An 18,679-nucleotide genomic window follows, 5' to 3' on the forward strand; every position below is an offset into this window, starting at 1 on the left:
GCGGGAACCGGTCTGTATGTGGGATCCGAACCCTCGTCGGGAGCGCTGCCACGCTCCCAAGTGGCTCACTGTAGCAGTGCGCCACTGGGCCGGCCCCCATGAACTTTTCGAAGTACCTTCACATGTGCTAGACTCCATCTTAAATGGTTTTAATATACAGTAGTCCCCCCTTACCCAGAGTTTCGCTGCCTGTGGTTTCAGTTACTCCCAGCCAACAAGGTTAGAAAATATTAAAAGGAAAACTCCAGCAGAAAACAATTCATACGTTTTAAATTGTGCACCGCTCTGAGCGGCGTGGCGGTCATCCCTTTGCCCATCTGTACACCCAGCCACCTGGCTACTGGAGCCACTGGTGCAGTATCTCAGTGCTTGTGTTCATGTGACCCTTATTTTACTTTATCATGGTCCCAAAGTGTAAAAGTAGTGATCTGGCAATTTGAATATGCCAAAGAAAAGTCGTAAAGTGCTTCCTTTAAACGAAAAAATGAACATTCTTTCATTTGTATGCCGAGATTGCTGTGATCTACAGTAAGTAGGAATCTTCTACCCGTGAAACTGTGAAGAAGGAAAAGGAAATTCGTGTATGATATCTACAGGGTTCCGCACTATCCGCAGTCTCAGGTATCCGCTGGGGGTCTTTGACCACATCCCCTGTGGACGAGGGGGGACTGCTGTATTACCTTATTAGTTATCCTAAAAGTCCTGGAAAGCACGTGCCATTCGTACCCCTATTTCCAAAGGAAGAGTTAAAGCTTATAAAGTATCACGACTGAACAGCTCACGAGAGGGGCTGCGTCTGTCCGTCCCTGGCCTTCTCCGGTCCGCCGCCGGCTGCCTCCCTGCTGGGGTCCTCTGTGTCTCTCCTCCCCCCCAGCAGCACACACTTCTAGAGAGCTGACCATACCGATGAAGTCCTCCAATCCCTCATTCAGTGTCGGGCCTCACTTTCTAATCACTGAGAAAACCAATCCCTAGTCCTTTTGGACCATTAGCTCAGCTTTGCAACAAATGAAATGAATCAAATTTGGGTTTTAATTTTCAGTATTCACCAGCAAGTGTGGATTGTGTTCTTTTTCAGCTTGCTGCAGGGATCTGTTCACTTCATGTTGGGTCATTATTCAACGTGTATAAAAATATTCCAGTAAATTATGATTTTGTTTGTTTTCTGTCTTCTCTCACTTCTATTCTTGCATACATAAAGAACTTAAAACAAATAGATACTTGACCTTGATATCTGTTAATTCTCTTTCAACAGAATATTAAAATTCTATAACCTTCCTCTTTACCTTTCTATCTTCTTGGCATAGCTTCCAATTTCTTTGTCTCCTCAACAGATATATTCTATAATCAGGAATGAAACCAGAATGAGCCCGACCTATTTAGAAGTCATCACTTCACACCTGGTTGCAAAAATGACAGAAAATTAGCAAAGTGACTTTCTAAGCTCAGATTGGAAATTGTGCTTCTAAGCGTATGTGAGCCATGTCATGAGAGTAACAGCTACCATATGACTTCTAAATACAAAGATTTAAACAGCGGCTGACAGAGTAGAAAAAACAGTTTCACTTGGCGTTCTACAAAGATAAAGAAAAGCAATGGTCCACTGAGTGCTTTGCTTTATTTTAGGAGATAAAACCTGATTTCTAATAAAATGAAAGCAAAGCAGCAAACTAAAGTGACTTTGTAATATGTTTTTCCAAAAACAAAAAAGCAATCCTGCTAAGATGCTAAGAAAATAATGTCATGCCAATCTAAGGTACACAGAGTGTTCATATAATATTTCTTTTTAGTCTTCTGTAATTCTAATTCAACACATTAGAATTGCAATCAGACTATTTTCCTGGTTTAAAACAAAAGAAGAAGTATGCACAAATCTGCCAAACCGACATGTGTGCTACAAACCATGGATGAAAGCAAAAGTAACTCTTGAAAATAAATCATTAAAACCAATTTAACTCAAAGAACCAGGCTTCTCCTCCATGGCACCTCTGAAATGACCTCAACGATCATAAATAATATTTTCTGGATGTGTCTTAAGGAGTCTTTACACTAAAAGTTTGAAGGTTGGAAAAGCAGAAAACTGAAATTGTCATAAATAACAAAGAAACCAAAGGCAGGGCTTACATCAATCCTTGGGCTTGCTAAGGGTGTTTTATACAGTCACTCCGCAGTTCTTCAACCGCCAAGTGAATTGCCACCTTATATGCACTGGGGGACCATTGCTCTCTATGGTAACAAGTTACTAGTAAAACGGGTTGAGGAATTGTTTTTATATGACCCACAGGAATACCGCCTTTCTTAAATGTATTTGCCATCTACTTAGAACAGAACATTTCATCCACTATTAACACTTCCTGAAGAAGCTCTCTTCAAGATAAGATTTAAATCATAATTACAGTATAAAAATTAAAGTATAGAGTTCACTGCTCCTTAATAATCCCATTCATCCAGGGGAAATGATTGAAAGGCTTACACTGCAAGACTAACTGCAAAGATCGACTAAGTGTAGAGGAACTGAGTAGAAAAAAATTTCAAAGTACTGTGTGATAAATAATTTCATTAAAAACACTACAAGAAGTAGCAGGGACATTTTTGTATGAAATGACGAATCAGCACAGCCTGGCAAAATCACAGCACTTGTACAATTCCATTTCGTCTTCAGAGTCGTTGCTCATACCACCACTTTATTCCAATTAATGTGGAAATTTTATATGAATATGTTTTGTTTCCTTGTAATTAATAAAGTTTTTCTAAGGTTTAAAAGGGCCTTGTGGAGAAACAGACCACAATTTGTTTCACAGCATGAATAAATTTACAGTAATTCACGGCAGGAGGGAACTGTCAGAAAAATATTATGATGCATTTTGACTGTGCTATTAATGGGAATGATGCAGTTATACCTCCCAGCCCTGCCTACCACACTCAACTCATCTCTAAGGGCATAAGGAAAAAAAGAAGAAACAAGATTCTCCCAAAAAAACAGCAAGGACAGAAATTTCAAAGAGAAATACAAAATACTAAAATATGGAATAATTTGGCTAGAATAGTATGTTTACGTTATATTTAATTAACTGAGACATCCGCACCATTATATTAAAAACCTAGTCCAATCGGATCATTAATATAATATGGTTCGTGTATTTATTAATTGATCAATTCAGCAAACATTCACCAAATGCCTGTTATGCTCAATGGACATACATTGGGTACCATGAAGGATGCATTCGCAATATAAAATGTAGCAAACTTCCTCTCCATATAATACCTACATAAAGAATACTAAAGGGGAAGCATTTAAAGAAAACCCATCTTATAAAGAAATGAAATCTTAACAGCTCTTTTATTTGAAATGAAGATAATACCAGTTGCAAATTAAATGCAATGACCACAGCCTTTGGCAAATTGTTGATTTACAATAGTGAAACACACAAGACCATACTCTCAGCAGATTCAGGGTGAGCTAAAAAGTTTCACGCCCCCCAAAAAAGTGTGAAAATAAGACAAACTCCACAAATCTGTGATTTAAACACAACAGATGTGTTTTAAAAGCATATGTAAAAGAAAGAGCCAGTGACTATAAATCCAGGTTTTTAAACAAGACATCTAATTTGAAGATATTAGCAGGTTATTATCTGGTTTCTTCAACATGGAATTTCAGAGAAAGATTTTAAACCCAATACTCTAGTGTAATTTCCTGCTCAATTTGTCTTTCTCTTTAAGAAACAAAAGTTGAGAAACCATCACAAAGAATATTAATACATGACTAAGAGCCTCTCAACCCAAATCTCTAGAAATGATATAAAATACATATTTTTTGACTTTCCCTTTTTTTGTTTGTTTGTTTGTTTATCATTATCCAATGTAATTGTCTTTTGTGGGCCTTTACTGATTCCTCCCTTTCCCCCCAACCCTCTCCTCCTTTCCCACCCCCAGCAACCTCAGTTTTGTTCACTTCTCTTAACAAGTTCAAAGAATTATTGTGATCATCGTGTCTTTTTTTTCCCTCTATTTATTTGTTGTCTATTTATTTATTTATTTTTATTAGCTTCCACATGTAAGTGAGAACATGTGGTATTTCTCTTTCTGTGCCTGCTTATTTCACTTAACGTAATTTTCTCTAAATTCATCCACATTGCTACAATGGCAGGATTTCATTCTTTTTCATGGCAGAGTAGCATTCCATTGCGTAAATACACCACATTTTCCTTATCCAGTCATCTGTTGATGGGCATTTAAGCCTGTTCTAACTCTTGGCTATTGTAAATAGAGTTGCAATATTTTTTTAAAAAATCCAGAACCATGTTGGAAAATGAGAAGGCATACTGTTGGTGGATAAGAAACTATGAGCAGCTAGATGCCACAACCACCGTGCAGATGGAAGGCCAGTCACTCAAGTGCATTGTCACAAGGAGAGTCACCAGTGGAGACCAAAGAAAAGAAGAGGATGTCTCTCTCCACAAAGCCCACTCCAGAGGGACAGAAGCAGCATCTACTCTACGATAATAGTGGGGGACCTGAACACACCTCTTTCAGCACTAAACAGATCATCTAGGCAACAAATCTATGGAGTAACCGTTACTCTTTCAGAGGGAGAGAGGAAATCTAGGGTTATCAGAGGTGGGAAGGGGGAGTGCGAGGGGGATGGGGAGAGACTGGATAAGGGGCATAAAGAATAAGTATGAATATGCTAATAATATTGATTTGATCAACATATATCAACAGTGAAGCCCCAAAATATGCATAATCAATTATGATTAAATAAAAAAATTAAATTAAATTAAATTAAAATAAATTTTAAAAAAATCTAAAACCATGTTGGAAAATAAGAAGGCATACTGTTGGTGGATAAGAGACTATGAGAAATACTTGAACAACAAAAAGGAGGGAAATAGGATTGAAGAAAAGCAACAGAGCCCAATAGGGACATACAACTATGTACTGCACAAAACAGGCAGGCTCTAGGCTGACCTAGCACTAGAGGGTAGGACTGCAGGACTGAGCGAGGCCCCACCTAGGCCAAGCCACAGGGTGATGGGTAAGAAAAAGTAGAAGCAGCAAGAAGAGTAGCCTTTCCACAACACGCCCCAGCGCCCCACGGTGGGCACGGCATTCAGCAACGTCCCAGCTCCTCCCAAGGAGAGGCAATGAGCGTGGGAGGAACTAGACAAACAAAAACAGTCATATGCCAGGTGCTGGTGACACCCTAAAGATATCATGAACCCCAATATGGAAAAGGACACTTCAGCCATATAAAACAGATCACTAGGATGGCAGAAATTAAAAATTAATGGTTGAAAGTAAAAAATTCAGCAGCTGGAGAAAAAGCTGAAGAACGAAGTGGTGAGTGAACCAGTTCTCCCATAACACAGCCCAAAGGACAAGTGGATGGAAGGAGCAAGGAGAGGTGGAAAGTATTAACGAAGTGTTGACTAGACCTAAAGAAAGAGATAGACCCCCATATGGTAATAGTTGGGGACCTGAACGCCCCGCTGTCAATGCTGGACTGATCTTCTAGGCAACAAATCAAAGGAGAAACGCGGGATTTAAACTGCACTGTAGACCAACTGGACCTGGCAGACATCTACAGAACCTTTCAGCCAACAGCTACAGAATATTTATTCTTCTCATCATCACACGGAACATTCTCCAGGTCACAAATCGAGTCTCAACGAATTTTAAAGAACTGAAATCATTTCAAGTATCTTTTCAGACCACAATAGATTAAAACTAGAAATCAATAAAAAGCAAAATTCTGGAAACTATACAAATACATGGAAATTAAACCACATGCTCCTGAACAACCTATGGGACAAGAAGAAATTAAACAGGAAATCAAAAAATTTCTTGAAATGAATGAAAATAAAGACACATCATACCAAAACCTGTGGGATGCTGCAAAAGCAATACTTAGAGAGAAGTTCATTGCAATAAAGAGTTGCATCAAAAGAATAGAAAGATTTCAAATAAACAACCCAACACTACACCTCAAAGAACTAGAAAAACGAGAACAATTCAATGCCAAAATTAGTAGATGAAAAGAAATAATTAAGATCAGAGCAGAACTAAACGAAATAGACACCCAAAAAACAACACAAATGATCAACGAAGCAAAAAGTTGATTTTTTGAGCAGACAGACAAAATACACAAATCATTATAGCCAAGCAAACTAAAAAAGGAAGAGAGAAGACCCAAATAACAAAAATCAGAAATGAACCAACCTAAATGTCCATCACTGGATAAGTGGATAAGGAAATGTGGTCTAGGTACACCGTGGAATACTCCTCTGCCGCAAAAAAAGAATGAAATCCTGCCATTCACAGCATCAGGGATGAACTTAAAGAACATTATATTGTGTGAAATAAGCCAGGCACAGAACGAGAAATACCACATGTCCTCACTCATGAGTAAAAGCTAAAAATTAAAAATAAAAAATATCTATAAAGAAAGAAAAGAAGGAAAGAGTGACACAACAATCACAATAATTCATTGAACTTTCAAAACGAGAGACAGAACTGAGGCCACCAGAGGTGGGGAAGTGAGAGGGGGAGGGGGCCAGTGACAAATCGGTAAAGGGCCGCAAAAAACCATTACATTGTGGAATGATGAATATATGAATTATCCTGATTTGATCACCACATATTGTACACAGGTATTGATATTCGATGCTGTACCCCACAGATATGTATAATCAATTATGTTTCAACTACAAAAAAAGAAAAGAATGGTTGAGTAGAATGGAAATTGGAGCCAGAAGTGTAAATACCCAACCAACTATAATTCCTGAATTAAAGAATAAATGGAAAGAATATGCAGAGCAAATCAATAACAATACTTTCCAGAACTGAAAACATGAACCTTCACACTGAAAGGGCACCCTTCATGCCAAATGGAATGTTTGAATCCACACCTAGTTACACTGAGGTAAAATTTAAGAATGACACAAATATGACGAAAATCCTCAAAGCTCCTAGAGAAAAAAGAAAAGCATAGATTACCTAGGACCAGACTGACCTCAGGCTTCTCATCAGCAACACTGAATACATAAAGAATCCAGTACAATATTTGCAAAGTTCTAGCAGTTTTGAGCCTAGAATTTTTTACTCAGCCAATTCCATTAAGAAGAAAAAATACAGGCTGATTTTCCAGCTGGCAAGAGCTTGGAGATTTTATTTTTTTTTAATTTCTCTAAAAGAAATATTAGAAGATATACTGCAGTGAAAAGAAAAACCACTCCCAGAAAAAGTAGTAGGATACAAAAGTCAAGGTATATCAAAAAATACGAAATCTTCAGAAAAATTAGGTAACAATCTAAAAATAAAATCCCATGTTGTAAAAACCTGAGAGGTGGAAAGAGGAAAAAAACAAAAGTATCTCTTCCTGCCTTGTTGGGGGTTATCTCGAGACACTTGCAGAAAATGCATGTCTAGGTATCTGCAGTAATATTTTGGCTTTATATATTTTTCAAAAAACAGAAATATAATTTATAATTTTCAAAGAATTTTAAAAAAACACCATCAATGAAAGTAAAGAAAAGGAAAAACCCTATAGTAAAACAGACAAAGGATATAAACAGGAAAGTCACTAAGGCCTAAACACAGTCCAATAAACATATAAGACACTCAACAGTAATCAGTAAAATGCACACTAAAAAGCAGTGACATAGTACTTTTTAGAAAGACAAAAACTAAGAAGTTTGCTAATGTTGCAGTGGCTACAAATTGTTCCAGCCATTTTTTAATGTGCAAACCACATTAGCCAAAAATTCTCCTTCTTACTATGTATTCTAGAATACCCTTTGCACTTGTACACATATACAAAGAGCATGGTTAAGGATGCTTGTTGAAACATTTTTGTAGTAATGAAACATGAGAAATAAGGTAAATGCCCATAACCGTGAAGCATTTAATACAATTGAGGTGTACAAGTATTCTACCACGGATACCATAAGATGGTTAAAAAGAATATGATAGGTCTATGACGACTGACCTGAAATGGTCATGAGCAAGAAAGAGACAGGCTTTATGTGTAATATACAAGATTAGTTTTGCAACAAAATGTGTCGATATATTTGTGCAATTATAAATAAGTAAAAAACACTTTCAAAAACTTGGAAACAAAAATGAACAGAGAAAATTAACAGGGAAAGAACAAAACAGCTTAAGAACATAAAAGTGATAGAAAAATAAGTCTGTCAATGCACTTGGCACATTCTTTTATAATAAACGTTGCTTTCTGAAAAGCATCATTGACATTGAAATGAATTGTGAATGTCACCATGAACATAACCATTCACTCTTGATCGATCAATCAAATCCATGCCCTCCTGACAGCGAATTCAAAATCTCACTCCCATACATGCACTACTCTGACTAATTTGCAGGAAACAATGGTCTATCAATGACACACAAGGTGGGGCGCACTGGAGGAATGTTGCCAAGACAACATGGCCAAAAATTAAAATTGAAAAATAGAACTGGTTTCAGGCAAGGGCAAAGCAGACGTCTACCAAGAGGCAGTTTGTGAAACAGAAGACGGCGCGATGCTCTCTCTCTCTGCCTCTCAGTGGCTGCCGAACCAGCGTGGTCACAGCAGCCTTGGAAGGCCACGTGACACAACACTGAATTTCTTGTCCTTCTAGGCATTTTCTCTCACCAATGCAAATTTGTACCAGAACAGAGAATAGCTATTCTCTTATCAGCCAGGAAAAGATATATATATTAAAGGTTTTTTTAAATGTTAGCTAGCAAATCTGAGGGAAGTTGGCAAGAGAACAAAGCCTGAGTCCCCCAGGATGAAAGGGCCTATTTGTACAGAAGAATCTGTGGGAAGGGTAAGGCCCTCCAGGGTAGAAAACAAACACTATCTTTACTTTTATTACATTCTCATGAAGAGGAAGCAGCAGCTATACGAGTATTTTTCTCAAATAAAAATGGACCTCAACAATACAGCCTTCCGAAAACAAAGGATCAGATGTTTGTGGTTCATACACAGGTTCCTTGTGGACAAGAATCAGGTGTTCCATGACTTTCTGCTGTGTCACCAGCCACGAGGCTGGAAGATGAAACATACTGTTTGAGAACTTGTTAACTGACTGACTGACTGCTGAAAATGTTAACAGAGGAATAACATGCATATGTGGGTACTGCAGTGGTATGTCATGGAAGGGCAGTAACATCCTAGGTCACCAGCCACGAGGCTGGAAGATGAAACATACTGTTTGAGAACTTGTTAACTGACTGACTAACTGCTGAAAATGTTAACAGAGGAATAACATGCATATGTGGGTACTGCAGTGGTATGTCATGGAAGGGCAGTAACATCCTAGCCAGAACACTCTGGTTTTCCTTCCCTGTAGCACACCAGCACTCACGGAGAGCTGTGACTCTGTCATACAGTGCCCTTTTAAATGCTGGAGATGAAAATGCTGAAGACAGGAGTAGGGGGCAAATAGGAGATGTAAAAACTGCTGAGTGTGAACTGCTGCACTCTTAGTGGATACGTTTTGGATGGATGGACGGATGGACGGAGAGATGGACAGATAAACAAATAAACATACAAACAAACACAGGAATCCACAGTACACTTTTTTCTCTATGCACTTTACAATCATCCATTCAGAATCAATATTCTACTTGCAGAGAATGTTCATCAAAGTTGCTCCCGGTTGATTTCTCCACACAGCACCCAAACGCTGCCTGATTCGCCGGAGACATCAACAGCATCCTATATAAAATCTGGGTACTGGTAATCTTCCCAGATGCTCTACCACACCAAGGCAATTAGAATAATTAATAGCAACTAGAACTCATTGATTTAAAAATAAATTACCACAATTGGGTATCTGCAGGTTTGACAGAGGAATATTCTTGCTGCTTTCATTTAGGCAGTACAAATCCTGAATTTCTGGACTGGATTTAGTCTCTTGGAGAGTTTTGATCCACATAATGTCACAGGAGCATGTAAATGGATTTCCCACCAGGATCCTACATGGAACAAAAATGAGACACAATCAGGCTCCTTTTTTAATTTTAGCTGTACTAGTGTTTATAAAATACTACCACATTATGAATTCTTTCTAGCCAGCAACCTCTGGAAGTCATAGCCACTTTTACAGTGTGGCAGCACTTATTATCCACCCATTTATCTAATATTTACGGAGTTTCTGTTATGTGCAAACACTGCAGTAGAGGCTAAAGAATGCAAAGTGACATAAGACCTTACAGAATAATGGAGGAAACAAGACAGGAACAGAAGTAGCTACAACATAGGATAGAAAAGAATGGCTCATAATACAGGGAAACTAAGGTGCCGTAACAAGTTTATCGTGGTTATTACAAAGATCCAACAGCAAGTTTTCAGGAACGCTGACATACTTATTTCTGACCAAGCTAGAGACTCAACTGTTACCATTTACTAAGCTCAAACTTCAGTGGGGGGGCAGAACAATTTCATCTCAATTTCAAATGAGGCTGTAAGTACAAAGCTAGAACTGGAGTGTGCATGCCAGGGGGCCGGCTCCCGTAGCTTTCTGCATTATGCAACCATAGCCAGTTTCATCAATGCAAGAAAGTCAGAGTGAAAGCAAGAGAAAGACCTGGAAGGGTGATAGAGACCCACTTCACACACAGGCCCACACGCGCACACGTGCACACGCATGTGGCAAACTCAAGGCTTCTGAGAGCAAAGCAACTGAGCTCAGAGTGAGCTGCTTGGGTCCCTGTGGGAGGGTCTGCAAAGAGAAAGCCACCACCGTTCAGACCTCAGCCATGCTGCCGGGCTCCCGCCGCCTGGGACGGGTGGAAGAGGAAGCAGTCAAGAGGAAAATAAAAACCACAAGGAAAAAAATCTTTAAATGCTTATTTATAATACTCAGTGGCCTATTTAAGATGAATTCCATTTATGGAAATGAGCCCTTCAATGAGGCCATTTAAAATCGTTACATAGCCTCTGCCTGGCATTAACCACAATACTTAAGATTTCCGTGAGGCCAGGACCTGGGCTTTGCAACATCATTTACTCCTGTGGTTTTCTGGTTGGGTTCTAAGAATCTCAGGAATCCCTGGAGACTTTTCCAAGAGTTTCTTTGGGGAAAATGTGGTCATAACAGATCCGTTTAATTTGTGTCTGCTTGATCACCTCCAAGTATATCTCCAACACCACAATAGGACTCAACCCACTAATCCAGATGTTTCCTGGAGTTCTGAGTACGTGAAAAACTACAGAGTCTTTCTAAAAAGAAAGTACAATTAAGTCAGCAGAAGGGATGAAGAAGCGAAGGGATGTTTCAATGATAACACAGAGATGCTCACACGACCTCACAGCACTGGCAGACAGTGGCTCCTTCCTCCAGCTCACTGTGCAAACCTTTTACAATTGTCACTACAGCACATCACACTTGTTTGTATCGTTTCTACCTCTCCCTCTGGATCACAGAATCCTAGAACACAGAAACTTTTCTCCTTATATCCAATGTCCTAGTGCTATGCCGGTTTGACTTGTAACAGGTACACAATTAACATTTGCTGAATGAATTGAGGGAATGTGCTACAGGGAGAATATTGAGGTGTGAATTTGAAATCAAAACTCTGATTTTTAATCCATCAAAAATATTTTATGCAGCAATGCCCAAAATTTTTACAGAGTCCCTTAGTCTATTTAATGAATCTTCTACTCTTTCATGCCTATTTCTGTGTTGGAAACACTAGTGCTTCAACTCCCTGAATTTAGTTTATTCCAAACAATTGCCCGTTGCCGAGACTTTCACCATGTAAACCCCCATTACTGCCTGTTAACTTGCTGTCTCTCCTTTACTGGCATCTTCCAATCTGCACCGCCTCCTTGTGAATAAGAACAGACCTTCCTAGAAAGACCCCGCAGTTCAAGCAACACACAGTGTCAGCACAAGCCACTGCCTAGAATTCAGAGGGCTCGTCCTTCTGGGCCCACATCTGCTGCTCAAAGGCCCTGCTTTAGAGTCCTTTTGGGTCCGTCACCCTTAGGAATGGCAATGGCTCACATTGCTTCATGGTGACAAAAGGAAGAACTGAGCACACTTGGAAATGCTGGCTGTTAGTCATCGACACATTGCAATATTTGTCCTATCGTTTTACAGCCGAGGAAAACAGGACATAAGGATAAACACTGAATGCGGTGGCAGGCCTAGAGGAAGATCTCGGAAACTCAGGGCAGGGAGGACGCTGTCCCCCGCTGTTCCCTCTCCCCAGGCCGGCACCCAGGTTGATGCACGACAGCTGGGGGGTCGCCCGGGGCCGTTTCCTCTCCTGGAACAGGTTTGCTTTACTTTAGGGCTTGAATCTAACAGAAACCAAAATAGATGCTGTAATAGATGCTGTAAGAGTTTAACACAAAGCCCCCTTTTTTTTCTCTTTTTCCCTCTATTAGATAATAAATTAAGACCACATTTAAACTAATCATAAATGATATTTTACTATTGTGACTTCTATTTTCTAAGTTTCTAAATCATGTTTTCATGAGGAACTAAAAGAACAAGAGGTCCAAACTTGAGAAATCATTTTTTAAGAATTTCGATATAAAAATAGATCCGCAACACACTCGCTTAAAAAAAGATACATAATTACCCTTTCCTTTGAAAACTTCCCCCAAACGCCACACACAAGCATTACTTACAGAGCAGACAAGTCGAGGTGACGGAAGTGTTTTCTAGACAAACTCGTCAGTTTATTTCGGGTAAAATTGCTGAAGGGAATCAAAAAACATTAAGTGTGAATTTACAATGTTACATTTTAGAAACAAAGTATTCATACAGAGATTCTGTTTTCAAGATGTGACTTTATGGGACCATTGTGCGTGCTGTACTTAGATCCAGCCACCTCTTTCTTTCCTCTGGGGTGACAGCTCAGACACTCCTGTAGTCCCTCCCACAGTCGTTGCTTATGGGAGGGAGAGGCATATTTTTCATGCTGTCTATTTTTAATCTTTTTTTTACCCCAAAATGTATTTTTCATATGCTGCTTCAGAGCCAAGTTATAGGCCTTATAGAGATCCTGACCTTTAGAACAATTAATAGGATATGTAAAGTAAAATAAAACTTAAAAAACTATAAACTCACTAGAGAAAAAAGATGCTTTAAAACTAAACAGCATCATGAATATTTTGAAGTTACGAGGCACACAAAACTCTGAATATTAACTGAATTTAATGTGTCTTTATAGGAAAAAACACATTTATGGATTGATAGACTTTGCTGAGATTATTTTTACATGGCCTCAATAACTAGATAATTTCAAGATGAGAACACAAAAAATCAGATAACAAGGAATCCTTCAGATTTTATCTTGAACTGTTCTAGCAATATACCATCTTAAAATCTGAACTAACCAGAATGAAAAGATGGCACATTTGTGATTTTAAAAACAGTAATGAATTTACTGGCATGTTCCAAATATGTAGTTTTATTCAATGGATGGGACTTTCCAATGACTACAGCCATGAGACTTTGGGGTGGGAAACTCAGAGCCATAATCCTGGCAGCTGACTTGATTTGTGTATTTGTTTACTGTTTGAATTTATTTAAAGAGTGTCCAATGCTTGGGCCTCAAGACATGTGTTTAGTAATTAACACAGACGAAAACAAACAGCAACTTTCATGAAAACAGCCAGGACCTGGACAAGCCGGAGGAAGCCGATGAGCCTTTCAGGGTATGTTTCCTGCTCAGGAAAGCAAGTGAGGAGTCGAAGAAAAGCTGAGATCGCGGAGCTGCAGTAGACCTGGCCCCTGGCTTGGGGCTACTGTGTGGGACGGCCCAGCGAAACCATCGGTTGAAGTACGTCGCTGTGCCTGACCAGTCGTCTCCAGTGAGGGGTTAAAACCCAGAGGCTAATGCACGCGCTGAGGCAAGGCCACTGACGAATCTCAGGCATCTCATAAGTCAAGAGCGTGTGTCCACTCCCAGCTTAAGTCTACAGGAGAGGTCCCCTCATCCACACCCCTCCCTGCACAGGGCCCCTCCATCCTCCCGTGCCTGCACCTCCTCTCTTCACACTGAGAGCAAAGTGCCCACCCACATGAAAAAACAATCCACCAGGAAGCTGCAAAACGTGTCCACACTAATCTTTTTTTCTGGAATGTGAATTAAGAATAGGTTTCGGGCCGGCCCGGTGGCGCACTGGATAGTGCGCCGCTTGGGAGCGCGGCGATGCTCCCGTCGAGGGTTCGGATCCCACATACAGACCGGCTCCCGCTCACTGGCTGAGCGAGGCGCAGGAGCAACACCGAGGGTTGCGATCCCGTTGCCGGTCCCCAGTCCAGTACGGGGGCAACACTGAGGGTTGCGATCTGTTGCCGGACACGGAAAAAAAGACAAAAGACAAAAAAAAAAAAAAAGAATAGGTTTCATTAGAGTATGATACTTTGAAAAGTCAGTCTGCCTGCAGTCTGCAAGGCACAAAAGTTTTCATCTTCATCAGAAATCCCCATCCTTCTGAGACAAAACAAAACAAAACAAACAAAAAGCCCTGCTCTTCCTCCCCAAGAAAAAGGAGGAACGGGGAGGCAGAGGAAGAAGATGCCTGTGAAGGTGCTGCCTGCGGCTCCCCAGCCCGGGCCTGGGAGCAGCTGCCTCTGCGGGGTCGTCTGCAGCATGGCGCAGGGCAGGGCGAGGGGCCAAGGCACAGGACGAGGGCTAGGAACCTTACTTGTTACAGCAGCCAAAAGCCAGAAAGGAGGAAGAGGGGAGGGAAAAAATCCAACAATCCTCTTACTGTTTGATTACAGAACTCTGCAAAGGAGCTAATTAGCACCTCTGCAAAGCCTCTGGAAAACACAAAGACTGGCTTTTCTCACAGACCCTGGATTCTTAGGGGCTGGGCAGGAATTAAAGGCACCAAGAATTAAGCTCAGTGACCAGTGACCATGGCTCTGGACAGTAACAGTGCAACGCTGATGTGAACAGGGGAAGAGGGGGAGGAGTGAAAGGGGAAAGAGAGGATCCATCTGAAGTTCCCTAAAACCTGGAATAAAATAGACTGAACTTGTACAATTTTTGCATTGTTGGGGAAACTAGGAGAGATAATCAGTCTGTGCCGGAGCAGAAAGAGACAGCTTTTAATACACATTTCCTTATTAGCTCCCTTGCACACACCCCACTGTGCTGATATTTGACATAAGAGTGCAATTTACATGTGAGCAATCAGCAAAGAACAAGGTGGTCTCCAGAGTCTTCAATCAGAAGCAGAGGTTGGGACCAAGATCTGGAAAGGCAGACACCTGACTTGAGTCCCTCCTTCCTCCCTGCCATTCTCAAAAGCAAACAACTTAATTAATTTCATATTTTGGCGATTAAGAGCCTCATTCACTGTGTGAATATATGAAGCTTACTGACATTTGAGGACTTCCTCATACCTGCCTGAATACTTGTAACTTCACTCTGTTTTACCATTTGACAATGGCTACAAAGATCAATAGAGCTTTTGCAGTTTGATCTATGATTGGATCCTGATTGTCGCCTCTTAAGGAAACCATATAGGATATGCATGTCTCTTTAGTTTTCAGTTTTCAAATGATACATCTTTGGGAGGGAAGAACAGATATTTGGCTTTGTAGAAGCTAGTATTACACAGAGAATGCCCTTAGAATAATTCTACCATATATCAGCATGAAAAAAACACACAAGGTGGCTTTTGTATTCATATAAATAGCATGCAACAAGGAAAATATAAGAAGTTCAGTAAAGTAATAAATAAGTCTATTAAAACTACAATTAACCATAGCCCACTGTAACAAATCACGACATTAAAAGTGACGTGATAAAACAGCCAGTAAAATGTGGTTGTTGAGTAATTTGGGTCTAAGGTCAGCTGTAATGAAAATACCAGAACTTAACCATTGAGGTCATTAATTACATTTAAGTGACTGCATTAGAGCATTTTGTCTTTTTCTTCTATCCAACTTCTCTCTTGTTTATGCTATCAAGGCCTACGCAGACATCAGATTTGTACAGGCAAACTGACTGCAGAGATGAAGCCAAAAACCATTTCAATGAAATGTGTTAATAAAGTTCCTTGGAGTTTTATCACATTTTTGCAGAATGTTGTATCTTAAATCTACCGACTTTATTTTTAAAGTGACTTCATCTCTAATGCTACCTATAAAATATGAAGCCATGATACAACTTTATGAAGTTAATGTTTTCCATAATATCAACAAATCTCCATAGAGTATCCAGGCAATCTGCTCTAAGAGAATGATTTCTTTTCTAGCTGGCACGCAAATCAGTGGGGGAACTGTTCTCCCCAGGAAAAGAAAGAGGACAAATGTTACAAGAAGGGTTGATTCTCTAATTATAGGGACGGCACAGATTTTATTCCCTGTTCACCTACTGTGAGAACGTGGAGAGGACTGAGCTCTGGGGTCTCCCTTCTACACTTACAATCTGCAGACCTGGGCAAGCTCTAGAACTTCCTCAGCCTGATTTTATCTATAAAATGAGAGGGAAAAAAAGCTTCCCTATCACTTGTCAGAAACATATCAAGTAAAAATATGCAGTGAGAGTCCTACAGAAAAACTGTAGGTGATGAGACCCATCAGGTATCCTTGCAGAGAACTTGGGACGCGAGAACAGGGCCAATAACACAGGCTGCCGTCCTCCAGCAGAAGCTCCCGAGAGCTCGGGCAGGGGACACCAGTCTGAGCTGAGGGGCACACATATGTTCCTCACTTGGGTGAGCATCTGCTTCATGAATGAACCTCTCAGGAAGGCCACACCTTTTTGACTTAAACACCGTCATCTAGAGCATTTAGCAGCAAACAACCTAATAGCTCCCGTTTTCCATGTTTCCATTAGACTTCAGTCGACAAAGCATCAACATGACTTTGGGGGAAACATCTCCTATTGTGAGTTAATAATTGTCTAAACCTTCAGCGTGCCCCATGATTGATTTTCCTCCACTTTGGGAAAATGAAGGTTCAAAAGAGGACCTGGGAGGGCGGGTGCAGGGGAGCATGAGTAATTTTTAGTTCCCCTAAAAAGGCCAAAGCCAAGTCAGCTTCTTTCAACTCCACTAGTTTGATGTCTTCCAGGGAACATGTCATGATTCCAAGGAAAAGAATCAAGGACTCTGTACAAGGACATAGTTTTCACATCAGACTCCTTGCTGCTGGCCTATTGCTCTGTCCAAGATGGAAATGGTCCAGAAATTCATGAAAGGGAATAAACAGGCTGTTCTAAGTACCCCTCTGAAGCTATTCAGAAATGAAACAAAATCAAAGCTAATGTTTCTAAGCTATTATCACAGCTATACCAACTTTATAAAAGGAGGTTTAGAGTTGGAAAAGAAGGAAAATAAACAAAGGGGAAAATACTGAAAAAATCGGGTCCTGGGAAGCAAAAAAATCAACCTCTACTTACATGTGCCGCAGGTTGCTGTTTTTCAGAAATGCTTTATAAGCCACGAATTTTAATCCGGAATCCACAATCGTCCTATGAAAACATATAATTACACGCATATTAGAACCAACCAGTGAATGCCCACCTGACCACAGCAGAGGACAGAACAAAATCTCTGAGAAGGCGGACACACGTCCTGAGTACTCACAGGTTTTTCAGTCCCACATAAGCTTCCACGTCATCTTCGTTGATGATTTCTAACCTTTTCTGATTTGCAATGAAACTGCAACAAAGCAGAGGGTGGATGCCGGTGACTCGGAGCGTTGGCAGTGACATGCGAGAATGGGTGACGTCCATCCAACCTCACCAGGTGGCTGAGGTGATGGCCCCGCACCCACCCTAGCCCCAACTTTTTTTAAAATACAGCTAAGGGAGCATAACTGAGAAGAAACCGTGCCTGATCCGGGTCTCATTTCTTTTCCTATTCCTCGACCACTCTTTCACCTAACAATTTCAGTTTTTCTTCCCTTTCAGGGTTATCACCAGTGTAGAGAGTTAAGACTGCCTTGGAAATGTATCTGCTATTTCTCAAAGGTGTTTCACCCTTATAGTCACAGCCACAGGGATGCTGGTGTCATCATTATGCAAGAACAGTCACATCCAGGCTCACATTGCATAAGAAGTCACTTTTACCTCCTAAAACACCGAATGCATTCCCGACCTTCCTCTCCGCTTCCCTGCCTTGACGAACCCCATCTCATAAATCCCACATGGCCCTAGTGCATTGTCTGGAGGAACCCACCTCTCCCCCTCCAGCCCTCCAAGCCCTCACGTACAGGAGTGGACTGATGACTCTGGATAGACAGAGAACTCCATCCCACAGGCCATGATGATTGGCTTAGAGATGCACGTGTGGCCTCAATTAGACCAATGAGGATCTTCCCTACGATTAAACAAATGGATGCTGGGGGGAGAGACAGTCTCTCTGTCTCTGGGGTCGTAGCTGAAGAGTGACACAGGCCTGGAGCTTCCACAGGGAAATTTCCCAACTCAAGGAAAGAGACTGTCCAAGAATGAAGTCAGCACCCAGAAGGAAAGAGAGCTAAAGAAATATAAAGAGAGACAGAACTCTGAAAATTCCACCTGAGCCTTTGGATCCAGCCATCTCTGAGGCTAGATGTCATTAACCTAAGTTAATCTGGATTTCTGTCACTTGCAATCAGTAAAGTCTCTGGTAATACAAGCACATGCCTATTAAAACTACTATCATGGAATTTCCTGTACTCTACCTTGTACTACAGTTTTTTTTTTT

The 18,679-nt window shown here is 40.6% G+C and overlaps 1 protein-coding gene across 5 annotated transcripts in view; it reads right to left on the reverse strand.

Annotated features, from left to right (window-relative positions):
• Positions 1 to 18,679, reverse strand: part of NTRK2 (neurotrophic tyrosine kinase, receptor, type 2) — a 358,258-nt gene that overhangs the window by 306,443 nt on the left and 33,136 nt on the right. For all 5 annotated transcript variants that reach the window (XM_008575751.1, XM_008575752.1, XM_008575754.1 and 2 more), the window contains exons 2-5: positions 17,576 to 17,650; positions 17,389 to 17,460; positions 12,650 to 12,718; positions 9,830 to 9,984 (exon numbers count right to left, since the gene is read on the reverse strand). In XM_008575751.1, the coding sequence (XP_008573973.1) occupies positions 9,830 to 9,984; positions 12,650 to 12,718; positions 17,389 to 17,460; positions 17,576 to 17,650 (371 nt within the window). The remainder of the gene's footprint in view (positions 1 to 9,829; positions 9,985 to 12,649; positions 12,719 to 17,388; positions 17,461 to 17,575; positions 17,651 to 18,679) is intronic.

Source organism: Galeopterus variegatus, unplaced genomic scaffold (genome assembly GCF_000696425.1).
Source record: "Galeopterus variegatus unplaced genomic scaffold, G_variegatus-3.0.2 Scaffold1232, whole genome shotgun sequence".
Taxonomy (NCBI): domain Eukaryota; kingdom Metazoa; phylum Chordata; class Mammalia; order Dermoptera; family Cynocephalidae; genus Galeopterus; species Galeopterus variegatus.